Source organism: Taurulus bubalis, assembly GCF_910589615.1.
Source record: "Taurulus bubalis genome assembly, chromosome: 4".
NCBI lineage: Eukaryota > Metazoa > Chordata > Actinopteri > Perciformes > Cottidae > Taurulus > Taurulus bubalis.
The window spans coordinates 3,522,424-3,541,767 of record NC_136592.1 but is presented as its reverse complement, the minus strand read 5'-3'; the positions used below and the strand labels follow the sequence as shown (position 1 = coordinate 3,541,767).

Here is a 19,344-nt window from a genome sequence, read left to right as displayed (position 1 = left end):
GCCGAAAGAATGTTGGACAATGGTTGAGATTGATGAGTGTTTGGGCGCTTTCCCTGTGACCCCACCGCATCTGGCAGGAACAAAGTCAGGCAGGTGTGACAGCCAGCATCCATCTACCAGTCAGCTGCAGTAGGACAAACACACACACACACACACACACACACACATACGCACGCTAAAGCCTGTGTTTTCCACAAGCAAGGATGCACACACATATCTGTCACATACACACGCCTGCAAGTGAAGTGTGTGCATGTACACACACATACACACATGAATCAGGAGTGGGAAAAAAAAGTCTTCCTGGCAAGCTGCACTGTGTGTCTTTCCAGGAAGGAGACGTTTCGTGATGCTGACATGATTCAAATGTCTGCGAGCTCTCACGTCTTATTATGGGAGACAAAAGACACGTCGCACAGATACCACCCACCCGCTGGTTAGCTCCGGACATGACAACCGTCGGGACATGTTTCACTTACCCGTGTCCTTCTCTGTCGCCCGAACACGTGACATCTAGCACACGTGTTGCTGTCGGTGCATCAGGGTGATTTTTTTTTCTTTTTTCGGTGGTGTGAGTGGGAGGAATGGACCAGAACGCAGGTGTTGCTTTGCAGGAAAAAAACCCTAAATGTATTCAGATTGAGCAAAGAAAAGAGAAACGTGAAACCATTTCAGTTGGTTTATCATTTAAGGTCCCCTGCAGACGATTCATGAGAAGAGGAAAAACAACCTCGGAGAGTGTTTTCCTGGAGGGAAAAACACAGAGCGACCACTTCGCCGTCTTCCAGGACCTTTCATCCTCCGTCACCTGCTGTCTGCGGCCCATCAGGGAGGATCTCTGGAGAAGGGCCACTTTAACCCAGCTGGCAGCAACCGCCCCTCAAATACACTTTGACTAAAGATATGAATCAAATGTAAAACCTATTGTTAGCAAAGTAGAGGAACAAGTGAATATTCCCTTCTTTGGAATTAACTAACAGGAAGAAAACGTTACAAACAAAGACATTTTAAAAGGGGAAGCGCACTTAAAGCGAGGAATGTGCAGCTACTACTCAGGGATAATTATATATACGGTAAAGACCGGTTCTTGTATAGCACTTTTCTAGTCTTCCAACCACTCAAAGCGCTTTAACACTACATCACTCACACACTGATGGGAGGAGCTACTGCCCATCAGGACCAATTGACATCCACACACCATAGGCACAGGAGTAATATTGCGGTTAGGTGTCTTGCTCAAGGACACATCAACATGGGCTAGCGGAGCCAGGAATCGAACCTCCGACCCACTGATTGACGGACAACCCTGCGCACCACCGAGCCACAGTCGCCCATATACAGTATATAAAGAGTGGAGGAAATAGGCTCCATGTAAAGTCTGGAGATCCTCTTTTAAAGTTTTTGTTCATCCAAATAACAAACAAACAAACAGTCAGACAGAACAACGCAGGTTTTCAATCACCACTAATGGGATCCTGCAGATTAGAATTTATGCGACTCAGATTCTTTTAGTGTAATGAAGATGAATTGACTTTCATTTGTGTTTTTTTTTTTTTTTTTTACAGCATTGAGAAATTACATTAAACAAGAACAACATCTCCATACAGATTTGCCTGGTTCATATGCACAGAACGCCCTCTCAATACTGGGGACTGTTCAAGGAGACGTTTGAAGAATGCCATTCACAGTCAGGATGCATCACTCCGGTCCGGAATAGACACACAAGCAGCTCTTCCTGTTAACCAAACTGACTTACAGAAAGCTCAGCGGGCGTATAACACCGACACACACTTTGTCAGAGTACATTTCAGAGTGTTTGTGCACGTATGTGAACATTCCCTTCTGACGTGTCATACATGAACTAAAGCCAAACGGCCCTTTAACAGCAGCTTGTGGTGGAGTCTGCATGTGATATTGTAAAAGAGCAACCCTTCCACATTTTATGTTTACAAAATTGACTTCTGTTGAAACAAACACCAGGATTATTAGATGCAATAAAAATATATACGTATATATATATATATTTTAGTGACTCAAAAACGTGGAGCGTTAATGTTTCTCTTTAGGTTGCTTCTCTGTTAATAGTGAATGTGTTCCCATCTATATTATCTATCATTTTACATTTGTTTAAGTTGCAATATTGGATGTTTTTGAAGGCTTAAATTGCTATTATTTTATATTTTATTCAATTTTAGGTATATGGTAAAACAAATCTGAAACACCATCGAAACAAACATGGAACATTCAACAATTTAAAAAGGGATAAGAATGATAACACTTTTAAAGCTATATATATATATATATATATGTATATATATATATTGAAGAAACACTGTCTTTTGTTGTTCCATTTTGGTCACGATGGTGTTTTCAGATGGTTTTCCGAAATATGAGTAAAATAAAAGCAATTTAAACAATATTGTAGCCGAAGCACATGTTGCACATGCCGCCACACATACCCGGCATGTGCTGCTGCTCCAAAAAAACAATCTGTAAATAAGTGGACCTGTGTGCTGCAGAAAGAGGTCGGTGGCATTTGGGAGGCCTGAAAGCAGTCATGCAGGTTTCTCTTTGCAGTAAAAGCATCTCAGCCGCTTGGTCTCTGCCGCCATTGTTAGAGTGCCTTACTGCGTCGAGCCCCAGGGTGCCTCCCCCTCTCTCCTCCCCCACACCTACAGCACCGCTCCCTCCCTCCGCTGGCATGGAGAATCCCCCATGAGCCTCTTCTCTGATGTAAATCACAGGTAGGGGGAAATGTGAGCCCGGCTGATGCACCGGCACTGTGCCGTGAAATCTCTGTTGACATTACCGACGGGCGATTCCAGAAAAAGACTCAGAGCGAGAGAGCGGGAGGGGGGAGAGAGTGATGAAGAGGGAAAGGACGAGAAAGAGAGAGAGAGAGAGAGATGTGAGGAGACGTGAGCGTTTCAGAGTCACTTTTGACTATTTTTCACTTCTTTTTTTTTTACCCGCTGTCTCGTCTTCGTCTCCAGGACGGCGGTCTGAGCTCAGTGAGACGCTTTCATCCCCAGTCTATCGTCGAGATGTGGCATGTTTTGTATTTCTCTCTCTCTCTCTCTCTCTCTTTTATTGTCTGACAGAGAAACTACCTGTTTTACTTTTAATTCAGCCGCTGGATCTTCAGCTTTAATACCCTCTGGGCCTAACCTGTTTTTTTTCACTTCTTTTCTTTCGGTAACCTTTTAACAGACAAAGATTGATTGATGTATTTTCTATGCCCAGCTCTTTAGCTTTGTTATGCGATAGCAAGAAGTGGAAAGATGAAGGTAACTTGGAAATTAAGTGCCGGTAAGGGAATCAGGGAATTGTGTTATGCGAGGCAGTTTCCATGCCCGCTCTCAGAAAGAAGGACCGAATGACCTTAACTTTGGACTATGGACATATTTAGTCGTACTCCATCTCGAGTGTGGCGTTCCACGGGGGCTTTGGTTGGATTCCCCTCGCTGCGTCTTGGCCTTGTGCTTTTGGAGCGAGTAAAAGCTGGCCGTCTAGCCACAGGACATGATTACGTAAGCGAGCAAAGGCCTTGGATGTCGTTCTGATGTCGCTGCGTGACACGCTCCATAGGGGAACGGGGACGGAAACATGTCCATCGTGTCCAAACAACAGAGATGACTGCGTCTCCTCTCCTCTCTCGTCCACCGCCTCCTTTGTTCTCCCTCCGCGGTCCAGGCCGTCCACTTCGAGGTGATCTGACATCTTAAAGCGGCGCTCTGCGCAATTGCACATTCACTCAGACAAGCGTGTTGAGGTCGCTGCCGAGCCAAAGGAACCCCCCCTGCCCCCCCCCCACCCACCCACCAGTCTGAAGCCGGCTGCCAAGTGCTTCCGCGAAGAGGACGGCTTAATTGTTTCTGCCACGGCCATGCTTCTTCTTCTTCTTCTTCTTCTTCTTCTTCTTCTTCTTCTTCTTCTTCTTCTTCTTCTTCTTCTTCTTCTTCTTCTTCTTCTTCTTCTTCTTCATTTCTCTCTCTCCCATTCCTAATCCCAGGGACGGGGGTACAAATGGAGCTGTTATTTGCATGTCTAATGATACTCGATATCACAGGGCCTCTCGAAGGAGGAAGGCACAGATGATTATTAATACAGCCACTGAAGCTCTCATTTAGTCTGCCTCTTGTTCTCATAAGCCCAAGCAAACACTGCTTTCCAATACCTGCATCAAAAGCTGCGTCCCGTAGAGAGATTTGTTTTTTTGGAATGGGGGCGGACAGACAAGAGAAACATGCAGCGTCAGTTTGGACAAAAGACTGAGCTACAAAAAAAAGATCCATCAAAATAATGCAGCCGACATATTGATCCTGCTGGAGATGAGATCCGAACTCCTACTCTTAGAAGTTTTACACAAACAGGTCGTGATCCCTGTTGTTTTTTTGGCAGCGAGTGGTCTGATAGTCGTCCTGACATGACGGAGCAGCTTTTGGCATTCGACGTTACGAATGTTTGAGTGATCACGAGCAGTTTAGTGCCCATTAACAATTGATGTAGTCCAGCTCCAGCCTGCAGTGCTGCTCTCAGAAAGGCCCCACAGTGGAGGCTTGCCATAAGACAAACAAAAGTGCTTAGCAAAAGCTGTCAGAGCCCATTATTCAAGTCCCCCGTACAGGAAACTTACTGGAAATTTTTCCGACGCCAGCAATGCACGCCTTCTCCAGCAGTGGCAGTTGGAATTGAAACTGGCTATAATTTGCAAGGCTTCTCAGGTTGAGAACAATGGCTGTGACAGCTCCAACAGGCACTGAGGAGCACATCTGCATTTTTCCACAGGAATAAGCCCCAAAGAAGGGCTCCGGCACTTCATGTCTTCCAATTATGGAAATATGTGCATGTCTATATATACTATATACGAAACACCTCTTGAAACATGCTAATTGCAATGCAAAAGAGAATCAGAATTAAGACTCTTGTTTCCCTGCAGGAGTCTTCACTATTTGTATTTATATATTATAATTCATTGTCATTATGACATGTTTAAAGTTTATTCAGATGAATGCCATCTCACGTACGGCACAGGGTAGTTCAACGTGCTCTCTCAGTTTTTCAGGCTCATTGTCAAAAGTGTGAAGTAACTGAGTGCGTTGTACTTTTTTTCTATATTCAGGATAAAAAAGTATAGAACAGCACAGATCGGCTTAAAAAATGTGATTCATATCAATAAAACCAACTTAACATTGTAGGAAGTAGTTACAATTACATATATTTAAAACATTTTGGGGTGATTATGAGTATTTAGGGTGATAATTAAAAAAAACATATTGTTAATAATGCTTTGGTTTAAACACATTTAGGAGTGCAGGACTTTTACTTGCATTACATAGTGAGCTGTTGCTGCACCCAAATGACTGGGGTCCGAAGGGGGATTAGGACCTCATACTATGTGTTTTGGTACAATTTGTTTAACCTTGTGACTCAAATTAAACATTAATATGCAGATATTAATAAAACATCTGATGCAATAGCTGTTGTCCTCTGCACAGTGCACCTTCATGAACCTCGGCACAGTTACACATGCGTCTCCTTCATGTATTTAGTTAGCTCTTAAGTTTGTTGCAAAAGCCTAAAAAGTTTTCTTCGACTTCCCTTCAGTCAATTACTTTCCTGCAACACTTTCCACCATGAAACTCACCCGTCTGCATGTGTTGTTTGTGACATTTAACAAGATCACAGCGTCGCATGTTTGACAGATGAGCTCGTGACGCTTTCAAATCTACATCCACCCTCATTGGCTGAGTGGTTAAACTATGAACAGCGAGAGGGAGAAGAGAAAAAAAGAGAAAGAGAGCCTGTGAGAGAGTGAAAGAAAGAGGGCGGGAGGAAGGGGAGTGAGAACAACGTTGAAATATGAATTACAAACCCGAGCGGCACCATCTGGACCGAGAAAACACACATCATAGTGGAGAGCCGGCACATTGAATTAGACTTGCTACGGGATCCATCTGCACCTCGTGAAATCAATCTCATTCCTTGATTTGATTAGGTCAGCCACGCCGAAGAAAGAGAAAACTGTTGTGCTCCTTGATTAAGCTTGTTTTGCTTTGCGCCCCTCCACACCCGCCCGCCTCCACACGCTGTGTATACCGATGAGTCCTGGGCCCACAGGTAGGGTAATGACAGTAGTCAGGGTTAATGCTAAAAGATCTCCCTCTATTTAACACTCAGCGTGCGCCGCAGCCGAGCTCATTTACACCTTTTTCACGGATCCGTCTCTTTGTTGTTTGGAACATTTCTCTCTCTTTTTAAAAAAAATGTTATTCCTTTCTCCGCTCGAGTCACGGGCTTCGTTCCGTCTGCACAGCTCTTCGCAGGGCAAAGGCTTCACCGGAACTCGTGTTTCTCGTTTACCGTTGTTTTCTGGCGTCGAGGGTTCGCTTCGGGAACACGGCGAGTGTCTCAGGCGCTCTTGTTGCAACAACAGGCGGTAAAAATACCGAAGATTGCTTGCATATGCGATAGGTCATTCTGGAAGTGAGAGCTGCTGTAGCCGAGAGCCTGGCTGCATTATGCAGAGTTGTTTTTATTTCCCTCTTTCCCATTCTCTCTCTCGCTCTCTCTCTCTCTGCGGTGAGGTGACACTGTACCCTGCCATGATTAAAATGCATCCTCCCATGCATCCATACTCACAAACAAAAGGCTTTTCATGGGTGGCTACATCTAATTGTATTGCCCCCTTGTACTAAAGGTAGCTGCTTTGACTTTGACTTATTCTCCGCAAGCAATAATACGCCGCCGGCAGTGAATGCAACACGTGTGCCATTGCTCAAAGTGCAGGGATGGACGCGGAACACATTAGCCCTAATTGACCTTCCTGCAGATTGCACACAAATCGGGCACAAATTGTCACGTGATTTCTGTTAGTCTCATTAATTCATGATTGTCCGAGAGGAAAATAAAACAGCATGAAAGTGGAAGGCGATAGCTCGCTGCTGATCAGCCCTCTGTTCGTGTGGAGAAGGTGTAACACTGGGAGCGTCTCCACTGATTGTAATTACTGTACCTTTTCTGAGTGGGCCTATAGCTTCAATTACAAACTGTCACCTTTGCTTGTCTGTGGTTCATGACACCGTCTCTTTCCCATTGTCTCGATGAGGAAAGAGCGTCGTCAGTGATAATAAATGAACAGGAAAGAAGAAAAGGTACTCCTTCCCCTTTTCGGCCTCCATGAATACCGTGTTTGACCTCTCAGAAGAGCAGTATTGATTATTGTTGCCCATGAATCCCCATGGACCAACAATGAAACAATAGATAAAGTTTTTTCTCATGACTCAGTGAGTCAGAAAGTTATATGAATTATATCGGTATTTCAGAATTTACGTCATTTGGCATAATTTGTTATGAAGAATTGAGGAGTCTACCGTATTTTATGTTGCTCTAATTCCCGAAGGAACCTCTTAATTTCCAATGTCCCAGAACCACGTATATATATATATATATATATATATATATATATATATATATATATATATATATATATATATATATATATATATATATATGTTTGCTCCCAGTGAAGTCTGCTGTGGTTCACACCAGAAGGGAACTTTTCTGTCCAATTTGATAAAACGCTACGTGCCACAAGACAGACTGGAGGGACAATGTTCCCAAGAATAGCTAAGTGTATCATATATCATGCATTGCACCATCTGTTCGGTACATTCAAAATGTTATTGCAATATTTAGAATTACAGATTATTCATGTAGGTGTAATTAACACAAGTCGAAAATCCAACAAATGGGAGGAAGCCACAGTTAATTTCCAGACATGTTTGAGCAGAATCCATCCGGAGCGACTATTAGGCTTCAGTTGCCTCGGGGCGTTCGGATAGAAGAAGAAAAAAGGTAGCTCTAATTTTACCACTTTTGGCAATGAATTACTCCCGTTGATCCCTCTGCAATACTCGGCCCTCTTGAATGAATTCTTTGGATTTGTTCCGTGAGGCTGGGTCACATCGACCCGATGAGGAGAACTGGGTCATAACAAGAGACTGATCTGAATGGAGAGAAAAGGTCAACATCTGGCTGTTGCAAAAGGTGCTATGTAAACTAGTCCACGCAGCCTTGGGGTTCCCATACATTTTACATAACAACATGCGATCTCCTACATATTTAATGGGATACATGACATTTTCCAGCACGATCACCAGGTCTGGACATGCAGCCTCGGTTAAACAAGTCTGTCGTCTTCACGGCGTCGGGGTTTCACCAAACATGACATTCAGAGTCAGCACAGCGCTGCATTATACAGCACATCTTCATGCGGCTCCACGCCTTTGTCACTTTGCATCTTTTGTTACAATACATCACATCAAGTGCTCCCAAAAAGTGGTGGAAAGAAACTCAAGTACGGCACTGAAGTACAAATTTAATGCACTTGTACAATACTTGAGTTTTCCCATTTTATGTTATTTTACAATACTACTTCAGAGAAAAATATAGTACATTTAACTTTACCACATGTATCTGACAGCTACTAGTTCAAGCTGTTTTCATATAATGTACGATAATTATGTACATCACTTTAAACTAAATGTTGCCTTATTTGTCAGCTCATTTCTGCACATAAAAAAGCCATTGACACATTTATTTTGTATAAACCGAACCATGTTGTCATCTGGTCACTCGTTGGAAAGCGCACAAAGAAATTTACAATGACTCACAAAATATTAATTATAGTTATGTTGCTGTCACTTTTAGTTTGTGACAGTTTACACAGAAGCTTGTCACGTGTGTCACATGTGTATTAGTTTTTCACCTTCAAACTTCTCAGACTGTTTAATTTGAGTAATGGTTTGAAGCTCAAACTACCCTTAAATTGTCCAATATTTCCCAAGATGAGAGTCCAAAAACGTTGTTATTGTCTTCCTTTGCAACCCCAATCATGATTTGATGAACATTTAAATTTATCCGGTGACTCGTCTGAAGGAAACCACTGGACTCTAACTGTATCTATGAAATAGTCACAACCACAAAGCTACAACGCAACCAGCTAACAGTACAATGCTACATTGTTGCGTCTTAATTTGTCATCTAATACCATATAGAACAATATATTAGTCGCAGGGGCATTTTTTCTTGCACAAGTACTATTACTTTTGATGAGTTAAGTGCATTCTGCTGATTCACTTCAACTTCAGTTCTTGTGGCACATTTGTTTTTACATTCTTCATATAAAGGATCTGAGGAAACTGATCAATAATATATTTCATATGTGTGTAACTGTGTTTTCTCCAATTAAATTCAGCAATAACAGTAAGTAACCATTACCGAGGAGGACTGGCAGAAGTGTGATGTGGATGAGGCAGTCCTGCGTACGAGTGCAGTCTGTTCCAGTCGACGTATCTGACGCGCAGCATCACAGTGACAGCATCTCCTCCCCCTCACTCCCCGACCCAGTCTCCCTCGCCTCCTGCAGTCCCACCACTCCGTGCAGAGGAGGGAACACTTGTCCTATCAACGATTTGCCTTGACAAGGAGCAAAATCAGTAGTTCCCTCTGTAGGGCGACACTAAAGTATGTAAAACCCAGGGTGGAGGCAGGGGTTGAGGGGCTGTAGGCTCTTACTCATTAGGACACAGTGATTGTTCAAGTGATTGCCTTAAAAAGCTCATCTTCAGCGGGGATGGGCATATTTCCTCCTCCGCTGCCAGGATATAGTCCCATGCATCCCCTGACTGGGAGCTGTGGTTGGCGACTGGCGGTGTGCATGTGTGTGTGTACCAATCAGAGAGTACTTTAAAGTACTGCCACAATATCATTTCTCCAGTCAACCAAGGCTTTCTTCATCACTTCAATCCATACACACCGATGTCTCTCTTTTCATCACAGCGCGGCGGCTAAAGGAAAGAGACATTATAACTTCCCCAGTCCGTACACACACACACACACACACACGCACACACACACTGCACTCACTAATGGCACCTTTATGATAGATTCTGTTTACGTTCAGACAGTGAAGCAATCACACTGTGTCCTTTGAAAGTTGAAAGAAAGTAGACACATGACAGCTGGAGTGCATTGCATTATATTTCATTTCAAAGGATCCAAAGGCTTTTTGTATGGACTTTCCAGCCGGCCTGCTAACGACTCCATTGCCTCTGTTACCACTCACATGCAGAGTAAACACGGACAGGCCAATGATCTATGTGTCCAACCCGCCTGTGTGTGCTGTGTTGGTGTGTTGTTGCTGCAAACTGCATTGTAGCACACACACACTCATCAGTTTGCTGCTTGTTTCCTAAATGCCACAGTCAATGTCACTGATTCTTGGTGCTGTTTTTAGTTGCCCAGGCAACTCCGTTAATGACAGGGACCTGTGACAGACCCCCACCCCCTCTTCCAGTAATTGTACTGTTTGATGACCGCTTGTGCACTCCAGTGCGAAGGCTGTCTACAAAGTGGGCGACCGAGGCATTTAAAGGAGCCATCAGCTGGTAACTGCAGCTGGTTCCAGCCGGCTCGGCTCAACTTTCTTGGAATGCGCTGTTAAAGTGGCAGTTTTTGGCAAAGCAATGATCGATTGATTTTGAGATTCTTCTCAAAAGGAGGCACACAGTGGGCCATTTCTGTCCAGTTGTCGACTTCGTCATCCATCCGTGATTTGTGTTCACTTGGCCTGTGCCACTTAGACAGCTGTACAGAGTGGCAACTCAATATAAATGTTACATGTTGAGGAATTAATCCTTTAAAATGAAAAGAATGCAGCCTGTGGTGTGGTGGATATGTATCGCTGTTGTTTCCCATCTCGTAGCCACAGTGCTTGGCTGCTACATGGCCAGGAGCGACTGGGGAGTCGGGGGAAGACTCCTGAAAGGTCGGTTCATTCCAGGCCGAAACCGGCTGGTGTTAGATGGTGATAGAATTTTTAATTTCTGAAGTTCCTGATGCCAGGAGTTCCTGTACGGTCCCCAGCAGCCCGGCCCTCACCGCCACAGACCGGAGCGCTGCCTGTCAGACTTTGAATATTCAAAGGGACACCAGTAGCCCCCCCCAATTTGGACTGGTCTCTATTTTTTGTTGAAATCTGTCCGTGTTTTGATTCAGTGCAGTTCACTGGTGACATCCTCATACAGACTGAGGTGTCGGCGTCCTCAGTGATCTTCATACTAGAAGAAAACTGACAATTACAGCTAAATGTGTTTCGGCTTGCGTCCTCCACGCACTCGCAGGAAAGGCCTCGTCCTCTCAAAGTCCCAGACTGAATTTCAGCCCACAGGCCTCTGCACATCCACCTTGGTGTCATAGCTGAACAAGTCAATGATTCCTCTAAGAGCATTCAATTCATCTGGCGCGTCATGTGATCGTTCCAAATTGAGATTTTTGTGAGAACGGTCTGCCAGCGGATCTGAGAGCAGCTGGAACTGTTGATATCTAAATATATAACGTTCTTTCTTGGCATGCTTCTTATAGTCTGTTATCTGTTTTGTTTGTTTAATTACTTTTTTTTGCAAAATATTCTTACTTAAGACCTTTATCCTCAATTTATTAATGCAATTAATTCACACGTGACTATATTTTTCTTCACGCAGAATGCAAATATCTTATATTACATTTTTCGGAGCATAAATCAACGCATGAGGCTCCAAATTTTAACCAAGATGAGAAACTTTATTGTTCCTTTCAACCTTGACAAAGCAGATCACACCAGATCCTCTGCTTTCACAATAGACATATGCACTGCTGCATAACTGTCTACCAGAGGGAACTCCAACTCACTCACAGCATTCTGCTAAAAGGAAACCCAATAAAATATCTTAGAGTAGCTGAGACTACAGGACAATGACTTCAGACAGACAGACGCTGCTCCTGCTAGTTGCTCTGCTTCTGGACATTTATTCAAACCTTTTATTACATTTTTTTTGTAAATTTGCACTGCTGCCGCTATGAATAGTTTCCATCCAAAATATTCGCAGTGAGTATTGGGAATTTCTGTGTCGTCTGTTTCTAAAGGCCTTTACCTGGTTATAATGCAACCTAATGAACATGTTGATTCATCCAAAAAATACATAGTGTATGTATATTGAACTGTTTAATGATCAATCAAAAGTTTGGAAACTTGAGGAATTTATCTCAGAGATGATTACTTCTGTCTAGTTTGCACACTAATTCACTTCACATGTGCGGATTCTTGATTATGAAATTCTTGATTAACAAAATAATGTGCCTAACTCTCCTGTTAGGTCCTACTGTCCTCACCAGCAGACAGTTTGTACAGTAGCCATGGAAGTGAAGGTGTTTTAACTTCACAGTTCATTTTGACCTTGAATCCGATCTTGAATGAACACCTATATTTCTCAATTGTTTTGCATTTCTACAAGGGTGACAGTATTAATGTGAAGTGAAGGAAGTGAGTCTTAAGTGTCAAGGACACAAGGAATTAACCATTGATGGGTTGCAAAAAATATGAATTCTAAATGGCAAAACCAAGGACAATATGCAAGCTAAAACAGTCGATTTGCTGCCCATCGAGGGAAAGGTGCTGCACAAAGTCACACACAGGATGAGAAAGCGATGACAGACCATCATTAATTTGAGCTCATTTAAAGAGTTTCTCAGTGTGCAGGATGTTGCGAGGCATGTGTGTTAATGAGCTACATCATTCATGTGAAATGATGGCACAATTAGGAAAACAAAAGTGCAAGGTGTGACAATTTAAGCGAATGTGCTTTGTCAGTGTCTGCAAACAACACCTCCGAGACAGTACATGCGTAAAAGCCGGCTTATAAAAACATTGCGGGGTGGTGGTGAGGGGTTTAGAGGTCGGGGGTTTTTCACCGGCATTTTCTTTTACCTTGCTATTGTGCACCCTCACCACGCTCCCACAGGACGCTCTGTTGAAAACGCTGTGGCAGGAAATGGAATTAAAGCTGCTGAATTCAGATGTTTTGATGCGCGCCTGAGCGTGCTCAGTTGTGTGTGCGCGGCGGCTGTGTGTGTTTTGTGCGGCATACATATTAATAACAAGAAAACTACAAACTGAAAAGAAGAAGACTGCCAGCCGAGTCCCAGTACCACTGCAGTGTAAACGCTCACCTCGGGGATCAAGAGGCTTATTTCAAAGGTGACTGATGGTAAAAGAAGTGCTCTTTCTCTTCATGTGAATTAAAGAAAAGTCCCTCGCCTCCCTCATGGCGAATCCCCGCACGCCGTTTCTCTTTTTTTAATTCTCTGACCTCTTTTGTCCCGCACCATTGTATCTCCTGCTCTTCAGATTTACCTTTTTAACCCGCACTCATTTTTCGCCTTTTCATCGTCCACAGATGTTTCAACTGCCTTATGTAGCATTGTCAGACTCATTAGTTATACTCAGCCCGTGCAGCGAGTGGGAGCCAACCACTCAGCCTTGCACGTAATGCAGCTTTAGTCAACTAATGAAACTGTAATTACAAAAGTAATGAGGAGCAGGCAGTATTGTCCAGTAACTTCGGAGCAAGCTATTGGTGAGCATGAATCACTGTGTGCAGAGTTTCCCTCTTTAATCTTTTATGGATTCTGATACTTTTCTGCCCTTGCTGTGTTATGGAATGCACATTCAAAGCACTTCTTGCTTCTTCGTTCTGTGGCTTTCCGACTGCAGGGAGCAATATCCCCCCACAATGTGTGTTTGTGTGATGTATTTGCGATGTATAATGAGGAACAATGTAGGCTAAGGTCCATTTCCCGTGCTACTTATAAAGTTACGGCCCCCAGCGGGCCTCATTTAGCAAAGTGTAGGCTATGTTGAGCCACGTTTAGTATCCCTGCTACACTAGTTGCCGCAAAAGCGCAGCAGCAAAAGAACAACACATTACAGCCATACTGTTCACTTATCTGCATTTACACGGTGAGAACTTCTAGAATGTGCTGAGCGTCTCATCCTGCATTCATTATACACGTCTCTGTTTCCACGATGGGGACCAACACCCAGAACAATGCTCCACCTTTTAAACAGTTCTTTTTCCTCTTAATTGCAGCTACACACAGACTTGGATGTGGGCGGCAAGAACATCAAGTACGTCCTGGCGGGCGAGGGCGCCGGCACCATCTTCGCCATCAACGAACTGACGGGCGACATCCACGCCATGAAGAGGCTGGACCGCGAGGAGAAGGCCGAGTACACTCTGACGGCCCAGGTCGTCAACGCCGACACGGACGAGCCCTTGGAGCCGCCGTCCGAGTTCATCATCAAAGTCCAGGACATAAACGACAATCCGCCGCAGTTCAACGAAGGCCCTTACCGAGCGTCGGTTCCAGAGATGTCTGCTGTTGGTGAGTCAACAACAGACATCCGCACACAGCAGCCCAATCACTGTGTGAGATTTCCGAGACGGCTGATCTCTAATGGGCTATTGCGTAACAAATAATGAGTGGATGGGAACAAGAGGGAAATGAGTATGCCTATTTACATGCACGCTTGCTATGAGTATCCCGGCAAATGGAAATATGATAAATCACTCCGACTTCCCCCATAGCTCACTGCTAGGCGGCCGGATGCTAATGTTACACCGCGTACACAGCAGCCCACTCGCAAACAAGTCCAACTAATAAAATGCATGAAAAGAAATCAAATTATTGAATTCTACAGTAGTAAAAGAAGAAAAAAAAGCACATTTCAGACATGCTATGGAAACATCAGCATATGAGGAAACATTTATGGCAGGCATTTAAAAAAGAAAAGAAAAAGCTATTCTCCACTTTGCATAGGTCAGGAGCCATTCTATATTATGTGGTGCATTTGGGAAAAAGTGGAATTTGTATTGCATTCTTTAACATTTTCATGCGGCAGTCAGTTATGTGGTATAGCTGGTGATCATTGCGATCAAATATTTATGGGAAGTTTCGAGAGTTTAGAATTCAATGTGTTGAAAAAAGCAGCTGGAGAGGAACTGGGAGCAGAAAGCACTGCAGAGGAACACTTTATTTCCCATCAAAGACTTGACACAGTAAAGCAGCACGGCTTAACAAACCTCGCCGTAGGAAAGTCCGTGCACGGATGCTTTTTAATTCAGGATTCAAGCGTTTTAGTATAATCACAGATGAAGCGGAAGAAGCCAAATAAAAGCATAAAGGCTTTGCATTTACACCGTCTCTTAGCTTGTCAACACCGTCTGATGCTAATTGCTACGAGCTACCTTCCCTCAGTGCCCCACAAACTGGCACTCATCCCGCCCCAAACACTTTCCATTCCGCTGCATGCTAATATATTCATATATTCACGTTCTCATTCCATCCATGCATTTAAATGACCACTGCATGATGATCGCATAATTCAGATGTACAGCCCATCTAGGATTGGCAGAAGCTTGTAAGTGGATCAGTACACTGTGTTTTTCCTTTCCCTTCAGGGGAGCCTCGCCACTGACCCCAGAGCAGCAGGAGTCTTGTAGAAAATGTTTCCATCAGTAGCAGGAAGGAGATCAGAGTGTGTCTTTATGCCGTTTTTGACATTGGAGGGGTTCAGCGCAGGGGTGCCGAGGTCTGTTGTTGGGCGGTATGCGCTTGTTATTGTGTTTTTTTCTTCCTAAGAGCATCCTCTTGTTACCTGTCACAAAGCTGACATAACACGCTCGGGCAGATGGTGCTAGGTATGTAGCGGCATCTCTTTGGTAAATCCCATCTGTGGGTTGCAGCCTTTACGGCGGTTCTTGGAGGCGACGGCGAGTTCGCTCTCGGCTCCGCGTGATCGTGACTTTTATTAGATGCTGTTGACGCCGCCGCTGCTACAAAAAGGAACAAAACACAGTGCAGAAGAATCCGTGTAAACACAGACAAACAGTGAACTGTTGTTGTCTGAACTCTGTTCCTTGATCCCCGCTGCTCATTGTTTTGGATCTCGGCTGTTGTAGCTCTCTAAGGGTTTCGCCGGTGCAGCGCAGGGACAGCATGGGGATGCGGTACGGAGGGAAGTGGTAGTTGACAGCACTCTGCGATCCGCCGCTGGGAATAATGCATAAGAAATGTAAATCGGCGTCTCTTTGTTGATTGTTGTTCCCTTTTGTCACTACTGATTAATTAAACATTCGTGAAAAAAGCTCAGTTGTTAGCATGAAAGGCTTTTTTCCCCCTTCTTCCTGCGACTAGTTTCCCTCTTGTTAAGTTTTCATGCGGCGTTGTGGGAGGAATGTGACGCTCCGGACAGACAAACAATAAGCCGCTCGCTTCTCTTTCTCGCCTCGTATCCATAAATAAAACGGTTTCTTTACAGTGGTGTTCCGTCTCTTATCGCGTTGAAATGAGGATTTGTGCAGGCCCCCGGTGGATTACTGCAAGTGTGCTGTGGAGTGGATAACTAACAAAGTCCACAGGAAAAGGGAGACGAAAAAATAAACGTATGTTGGTGAGGTCTGCTGCGTATGAGTCCCCGCCGCCACCGCGAGAAACGGAGAAGCACTACCATGAAATCATGGCACGTGCTCAGCGATGCCGCATTACGTCTGGTGTCGAGTTTAGCTGAGTGTGCTGATGCCCACCTGCGTCGAATAATCAGAAATCTAATCCGGACCGTAACGGGCTGGTTCTTGTGACGATGTTATCCACTTACAGGGCTTGTCAGTTCCACTCCAGACTTCATCACTGTCTTCCCAGCCAGCTCCTGGCTTATCAGGAGTGTGTCCTCGGCGTATCAGTGAGACCGGGGACAAATATCAACACCCACCTTTTTATCTGCCAAGGACTACAGCGAGATCGAAAACCCCCCTCATTGAATGTCACCATCCCCCATAGGAAGCGGTCCCCGCAGCCGGATGAGATATGTGACATGGGCCGCCGGGGTCGCCATGTTTCCTGTGTGCGGAGGAGCATAGAGGTTAATGGGAAATGAAGGAGAAAGACCTTTTGTTCTTCCTTTAAAAGGGCCAGTCGGATAAGACGTGTGGCTTTCCGTGACTTTTCTCTGACTTTCATTTTCCTGAATGGCTGAGAACGGAGGTGACTACCGTTCTAATTGTTCGGCGGATCGTGGCTCCGAGCGCAGCGCAGCGCCAGAGGAACGTGGCGGATGTGCCGGAGGAGAGGCGGCCAGTCAGAATCCAGTTTGATCTGATTAGTGTGGAAAGAGCCAGGAGAAATGTGATGTCAGGAGAGAGTCTGTGACCGACGTGCTTGACTGGCTGTTGCTATGTGGTGCTGTTTGACAAGGGGGGAAAACACTTGCATTTCCAAAATGTCAACCGTTTAGTAACGAGGGAAAACAGTGTTTTTAAAGCTGCATTCATTGATTCTTTTGTGCACTTTCACGGGGGCAGTGGAACAAGCTGACGACGTGATGTGGAGTCTTGCTTGTTACTGGCCACCTGACAAATAGAAGTCCAGTGCTCACTCCTCTTTTAGATCTCTTTACTCCATGCGCCATTTGTGTTCGCTAGCTAATAGCTACTGTTGTAGGCCATGTCATTTCGAGAACAGCTGCCTGCAATTGCTAGAAACAAGGTTGTGGGCAAGAAAACAAAGACAGTGAATGAACAGATGAACAGATGATAAAGTGCAGGGGCCTGGAGAGCTCGGCACACTGTAATGTTACCAAACCTAAACGACCGCGAAGAGAGAAAACACAAGTAAATACAGAAACAAGTGTTGGACACAACACAAGGGAAATGTTGGCTGGGTGCTGTTAAAAAATACCAGCCCCATAAAACGTTAGCACAGCGCTCTCGCCGTTTTTAGCGTTGTTCGCACCGTTAGCTGCCTATTCCGGTTGCGGTAGCAGACCAATCACACGGTGATTGGCTGCCTGGTTTTTAGATTTGGGCACAAAAAGGATCAATAACCGGTATCGTTCGACTGGGTTATTTCAGTCAATGAGTACTAAAAAAAACTGATAAACACACTTTCAATATACTATGTTATTTTAACATTAAAGTTATTAGCTATGTATTAGTATTAGCATTACACTTGCATGTCCTCTGGTAACTTTATCCTGTTATAACACCTGCGTTTTAATTATTCAGAGCTTTTCTTTCTCTTTTCCTGTCTTTTCTCCGGTTGTGTTCTCTTGTCTTCGGCCCCGGTACTAAAGGCCCTGTACTGTAGTGCAACCGCATCTCAGAGAAATAACGCAACTTATTCGTGTCCAAATTATGTTTTTGATGAGAAACATAATCACCGCCTTTTAATTCCAAAGATGAATCCTTTCTTTGACAGAATGTGTGGTTAGGATTAGGTAAAAAATAAAAAGCTCCTTGGTTGAGGTTGGGAAAATATTGTGGTTTCAGTTAAATGCTAATAAACACATATTGTCTCTTGCTTCAAGTCACTGCAGACATTTCTTTTTGTGCTTTTTTTTATTAAACCGAGACCACAATCTCTCCCTTCCCTCGACCGATTGCCTAAACATGACCATAAAAAAAGTCTCATACGGGTTTAGTTAATACAAGCAGATGATCTCAGATTCACAATCAAATCAAGTACGTGATCAGTGAACATTGGACTGAAACATTGACTATCAACACTTGCTAAATATGTGAATTACCAATTTCCCTTCATTATATTGATAAAAACAACGTATTATGCCAGCCTTTCATTCCCTCAACACATATTTCCTGCAGCTAATTAGTAGGATATCAACGTATATCTTGGGAGACGGTTATGAACTGCAGATTAGATCTCTGTAGGTTCATTGCTATTACAACCTTTTCCACAATCCACATACTCATTTGATCTATTGTTAATATAAAGATATTAATTAGTGCAGCTGTAACCATTTTTTTTGGGTGGGGGATTATCTAATTGATTTTGGTTTCATGTGCTTTACAAATCCATGGCTTGTTTAATTTCCTCTGCTTCTAACTCATCAGGCAAGTAAATGATGTGGTCTTTTCTTTTTTAATTGAAAGATAAAAAATCAAATCAAATTAATATTTACTCTACCTCTCCACATCCCTCCTATATTCTCAGTTTCATACGTATAATCTTTAGATAATTATGGTTCGCTGCGACTTCAATTAAAAGAGAGTTTGTAGCCTGTTTGGGAAAAGCCTGGCCGTGATTACAATTCTAATTCATTTGCACGGATCTCTCAGGATTAGTAGACCCAGTTTTCCTGTTAATGGGGGTCTTCGACTTTAAGGCCAGTACAAGCTGACAAATCCCCCCACCTCCCCCGTATGTCTGTCGACCATATGCTGGAATTACCAGACACTGCTACCCTTCTGCGGCTAACAAGGGGGTTGTGATGTAGTTGGAAATTACAAAGTCTGCTTGAAGTGACGCTTCAGGTAATTAGGAGGAGGTCGCTAGACCATCCTCCCCGCGCTAAGGGGGGTTTGGGGGTGGGGGGTGGGACGAATGACAATAATTGCTACACTGCCAAACAAACTTGCCGAAAGTTGTTTCGCCGGATGGAACCCGTAC

The 19,344-nt window shown here is 44.0% G+C and overlaps 1 protein-coding gene across 1 annotated transcript in view; it reads left to right on the top strand.

The window, feature by feature from the left end:
• cdh8 (cadherin 8) overlaps positions 1 to 19,344 on the top strand; it is a gene marked incomplete at both ends in the record, with an annotated part of 93,199 nt that overhangs the window by 20,591 nt on the left and 53,264 nt on the right. The window contains one exon of the mRNA XM_079216897.1: positions 13,971 to 14,265. Within this exon, the coding sequence (XP_079073023.1) occupies positions 13,971 to 14,265 (295 nt within the window). The remainder of the gene's footprint in view (positions 1 to 13,970; positions 14,266 to 19,344) is intronic.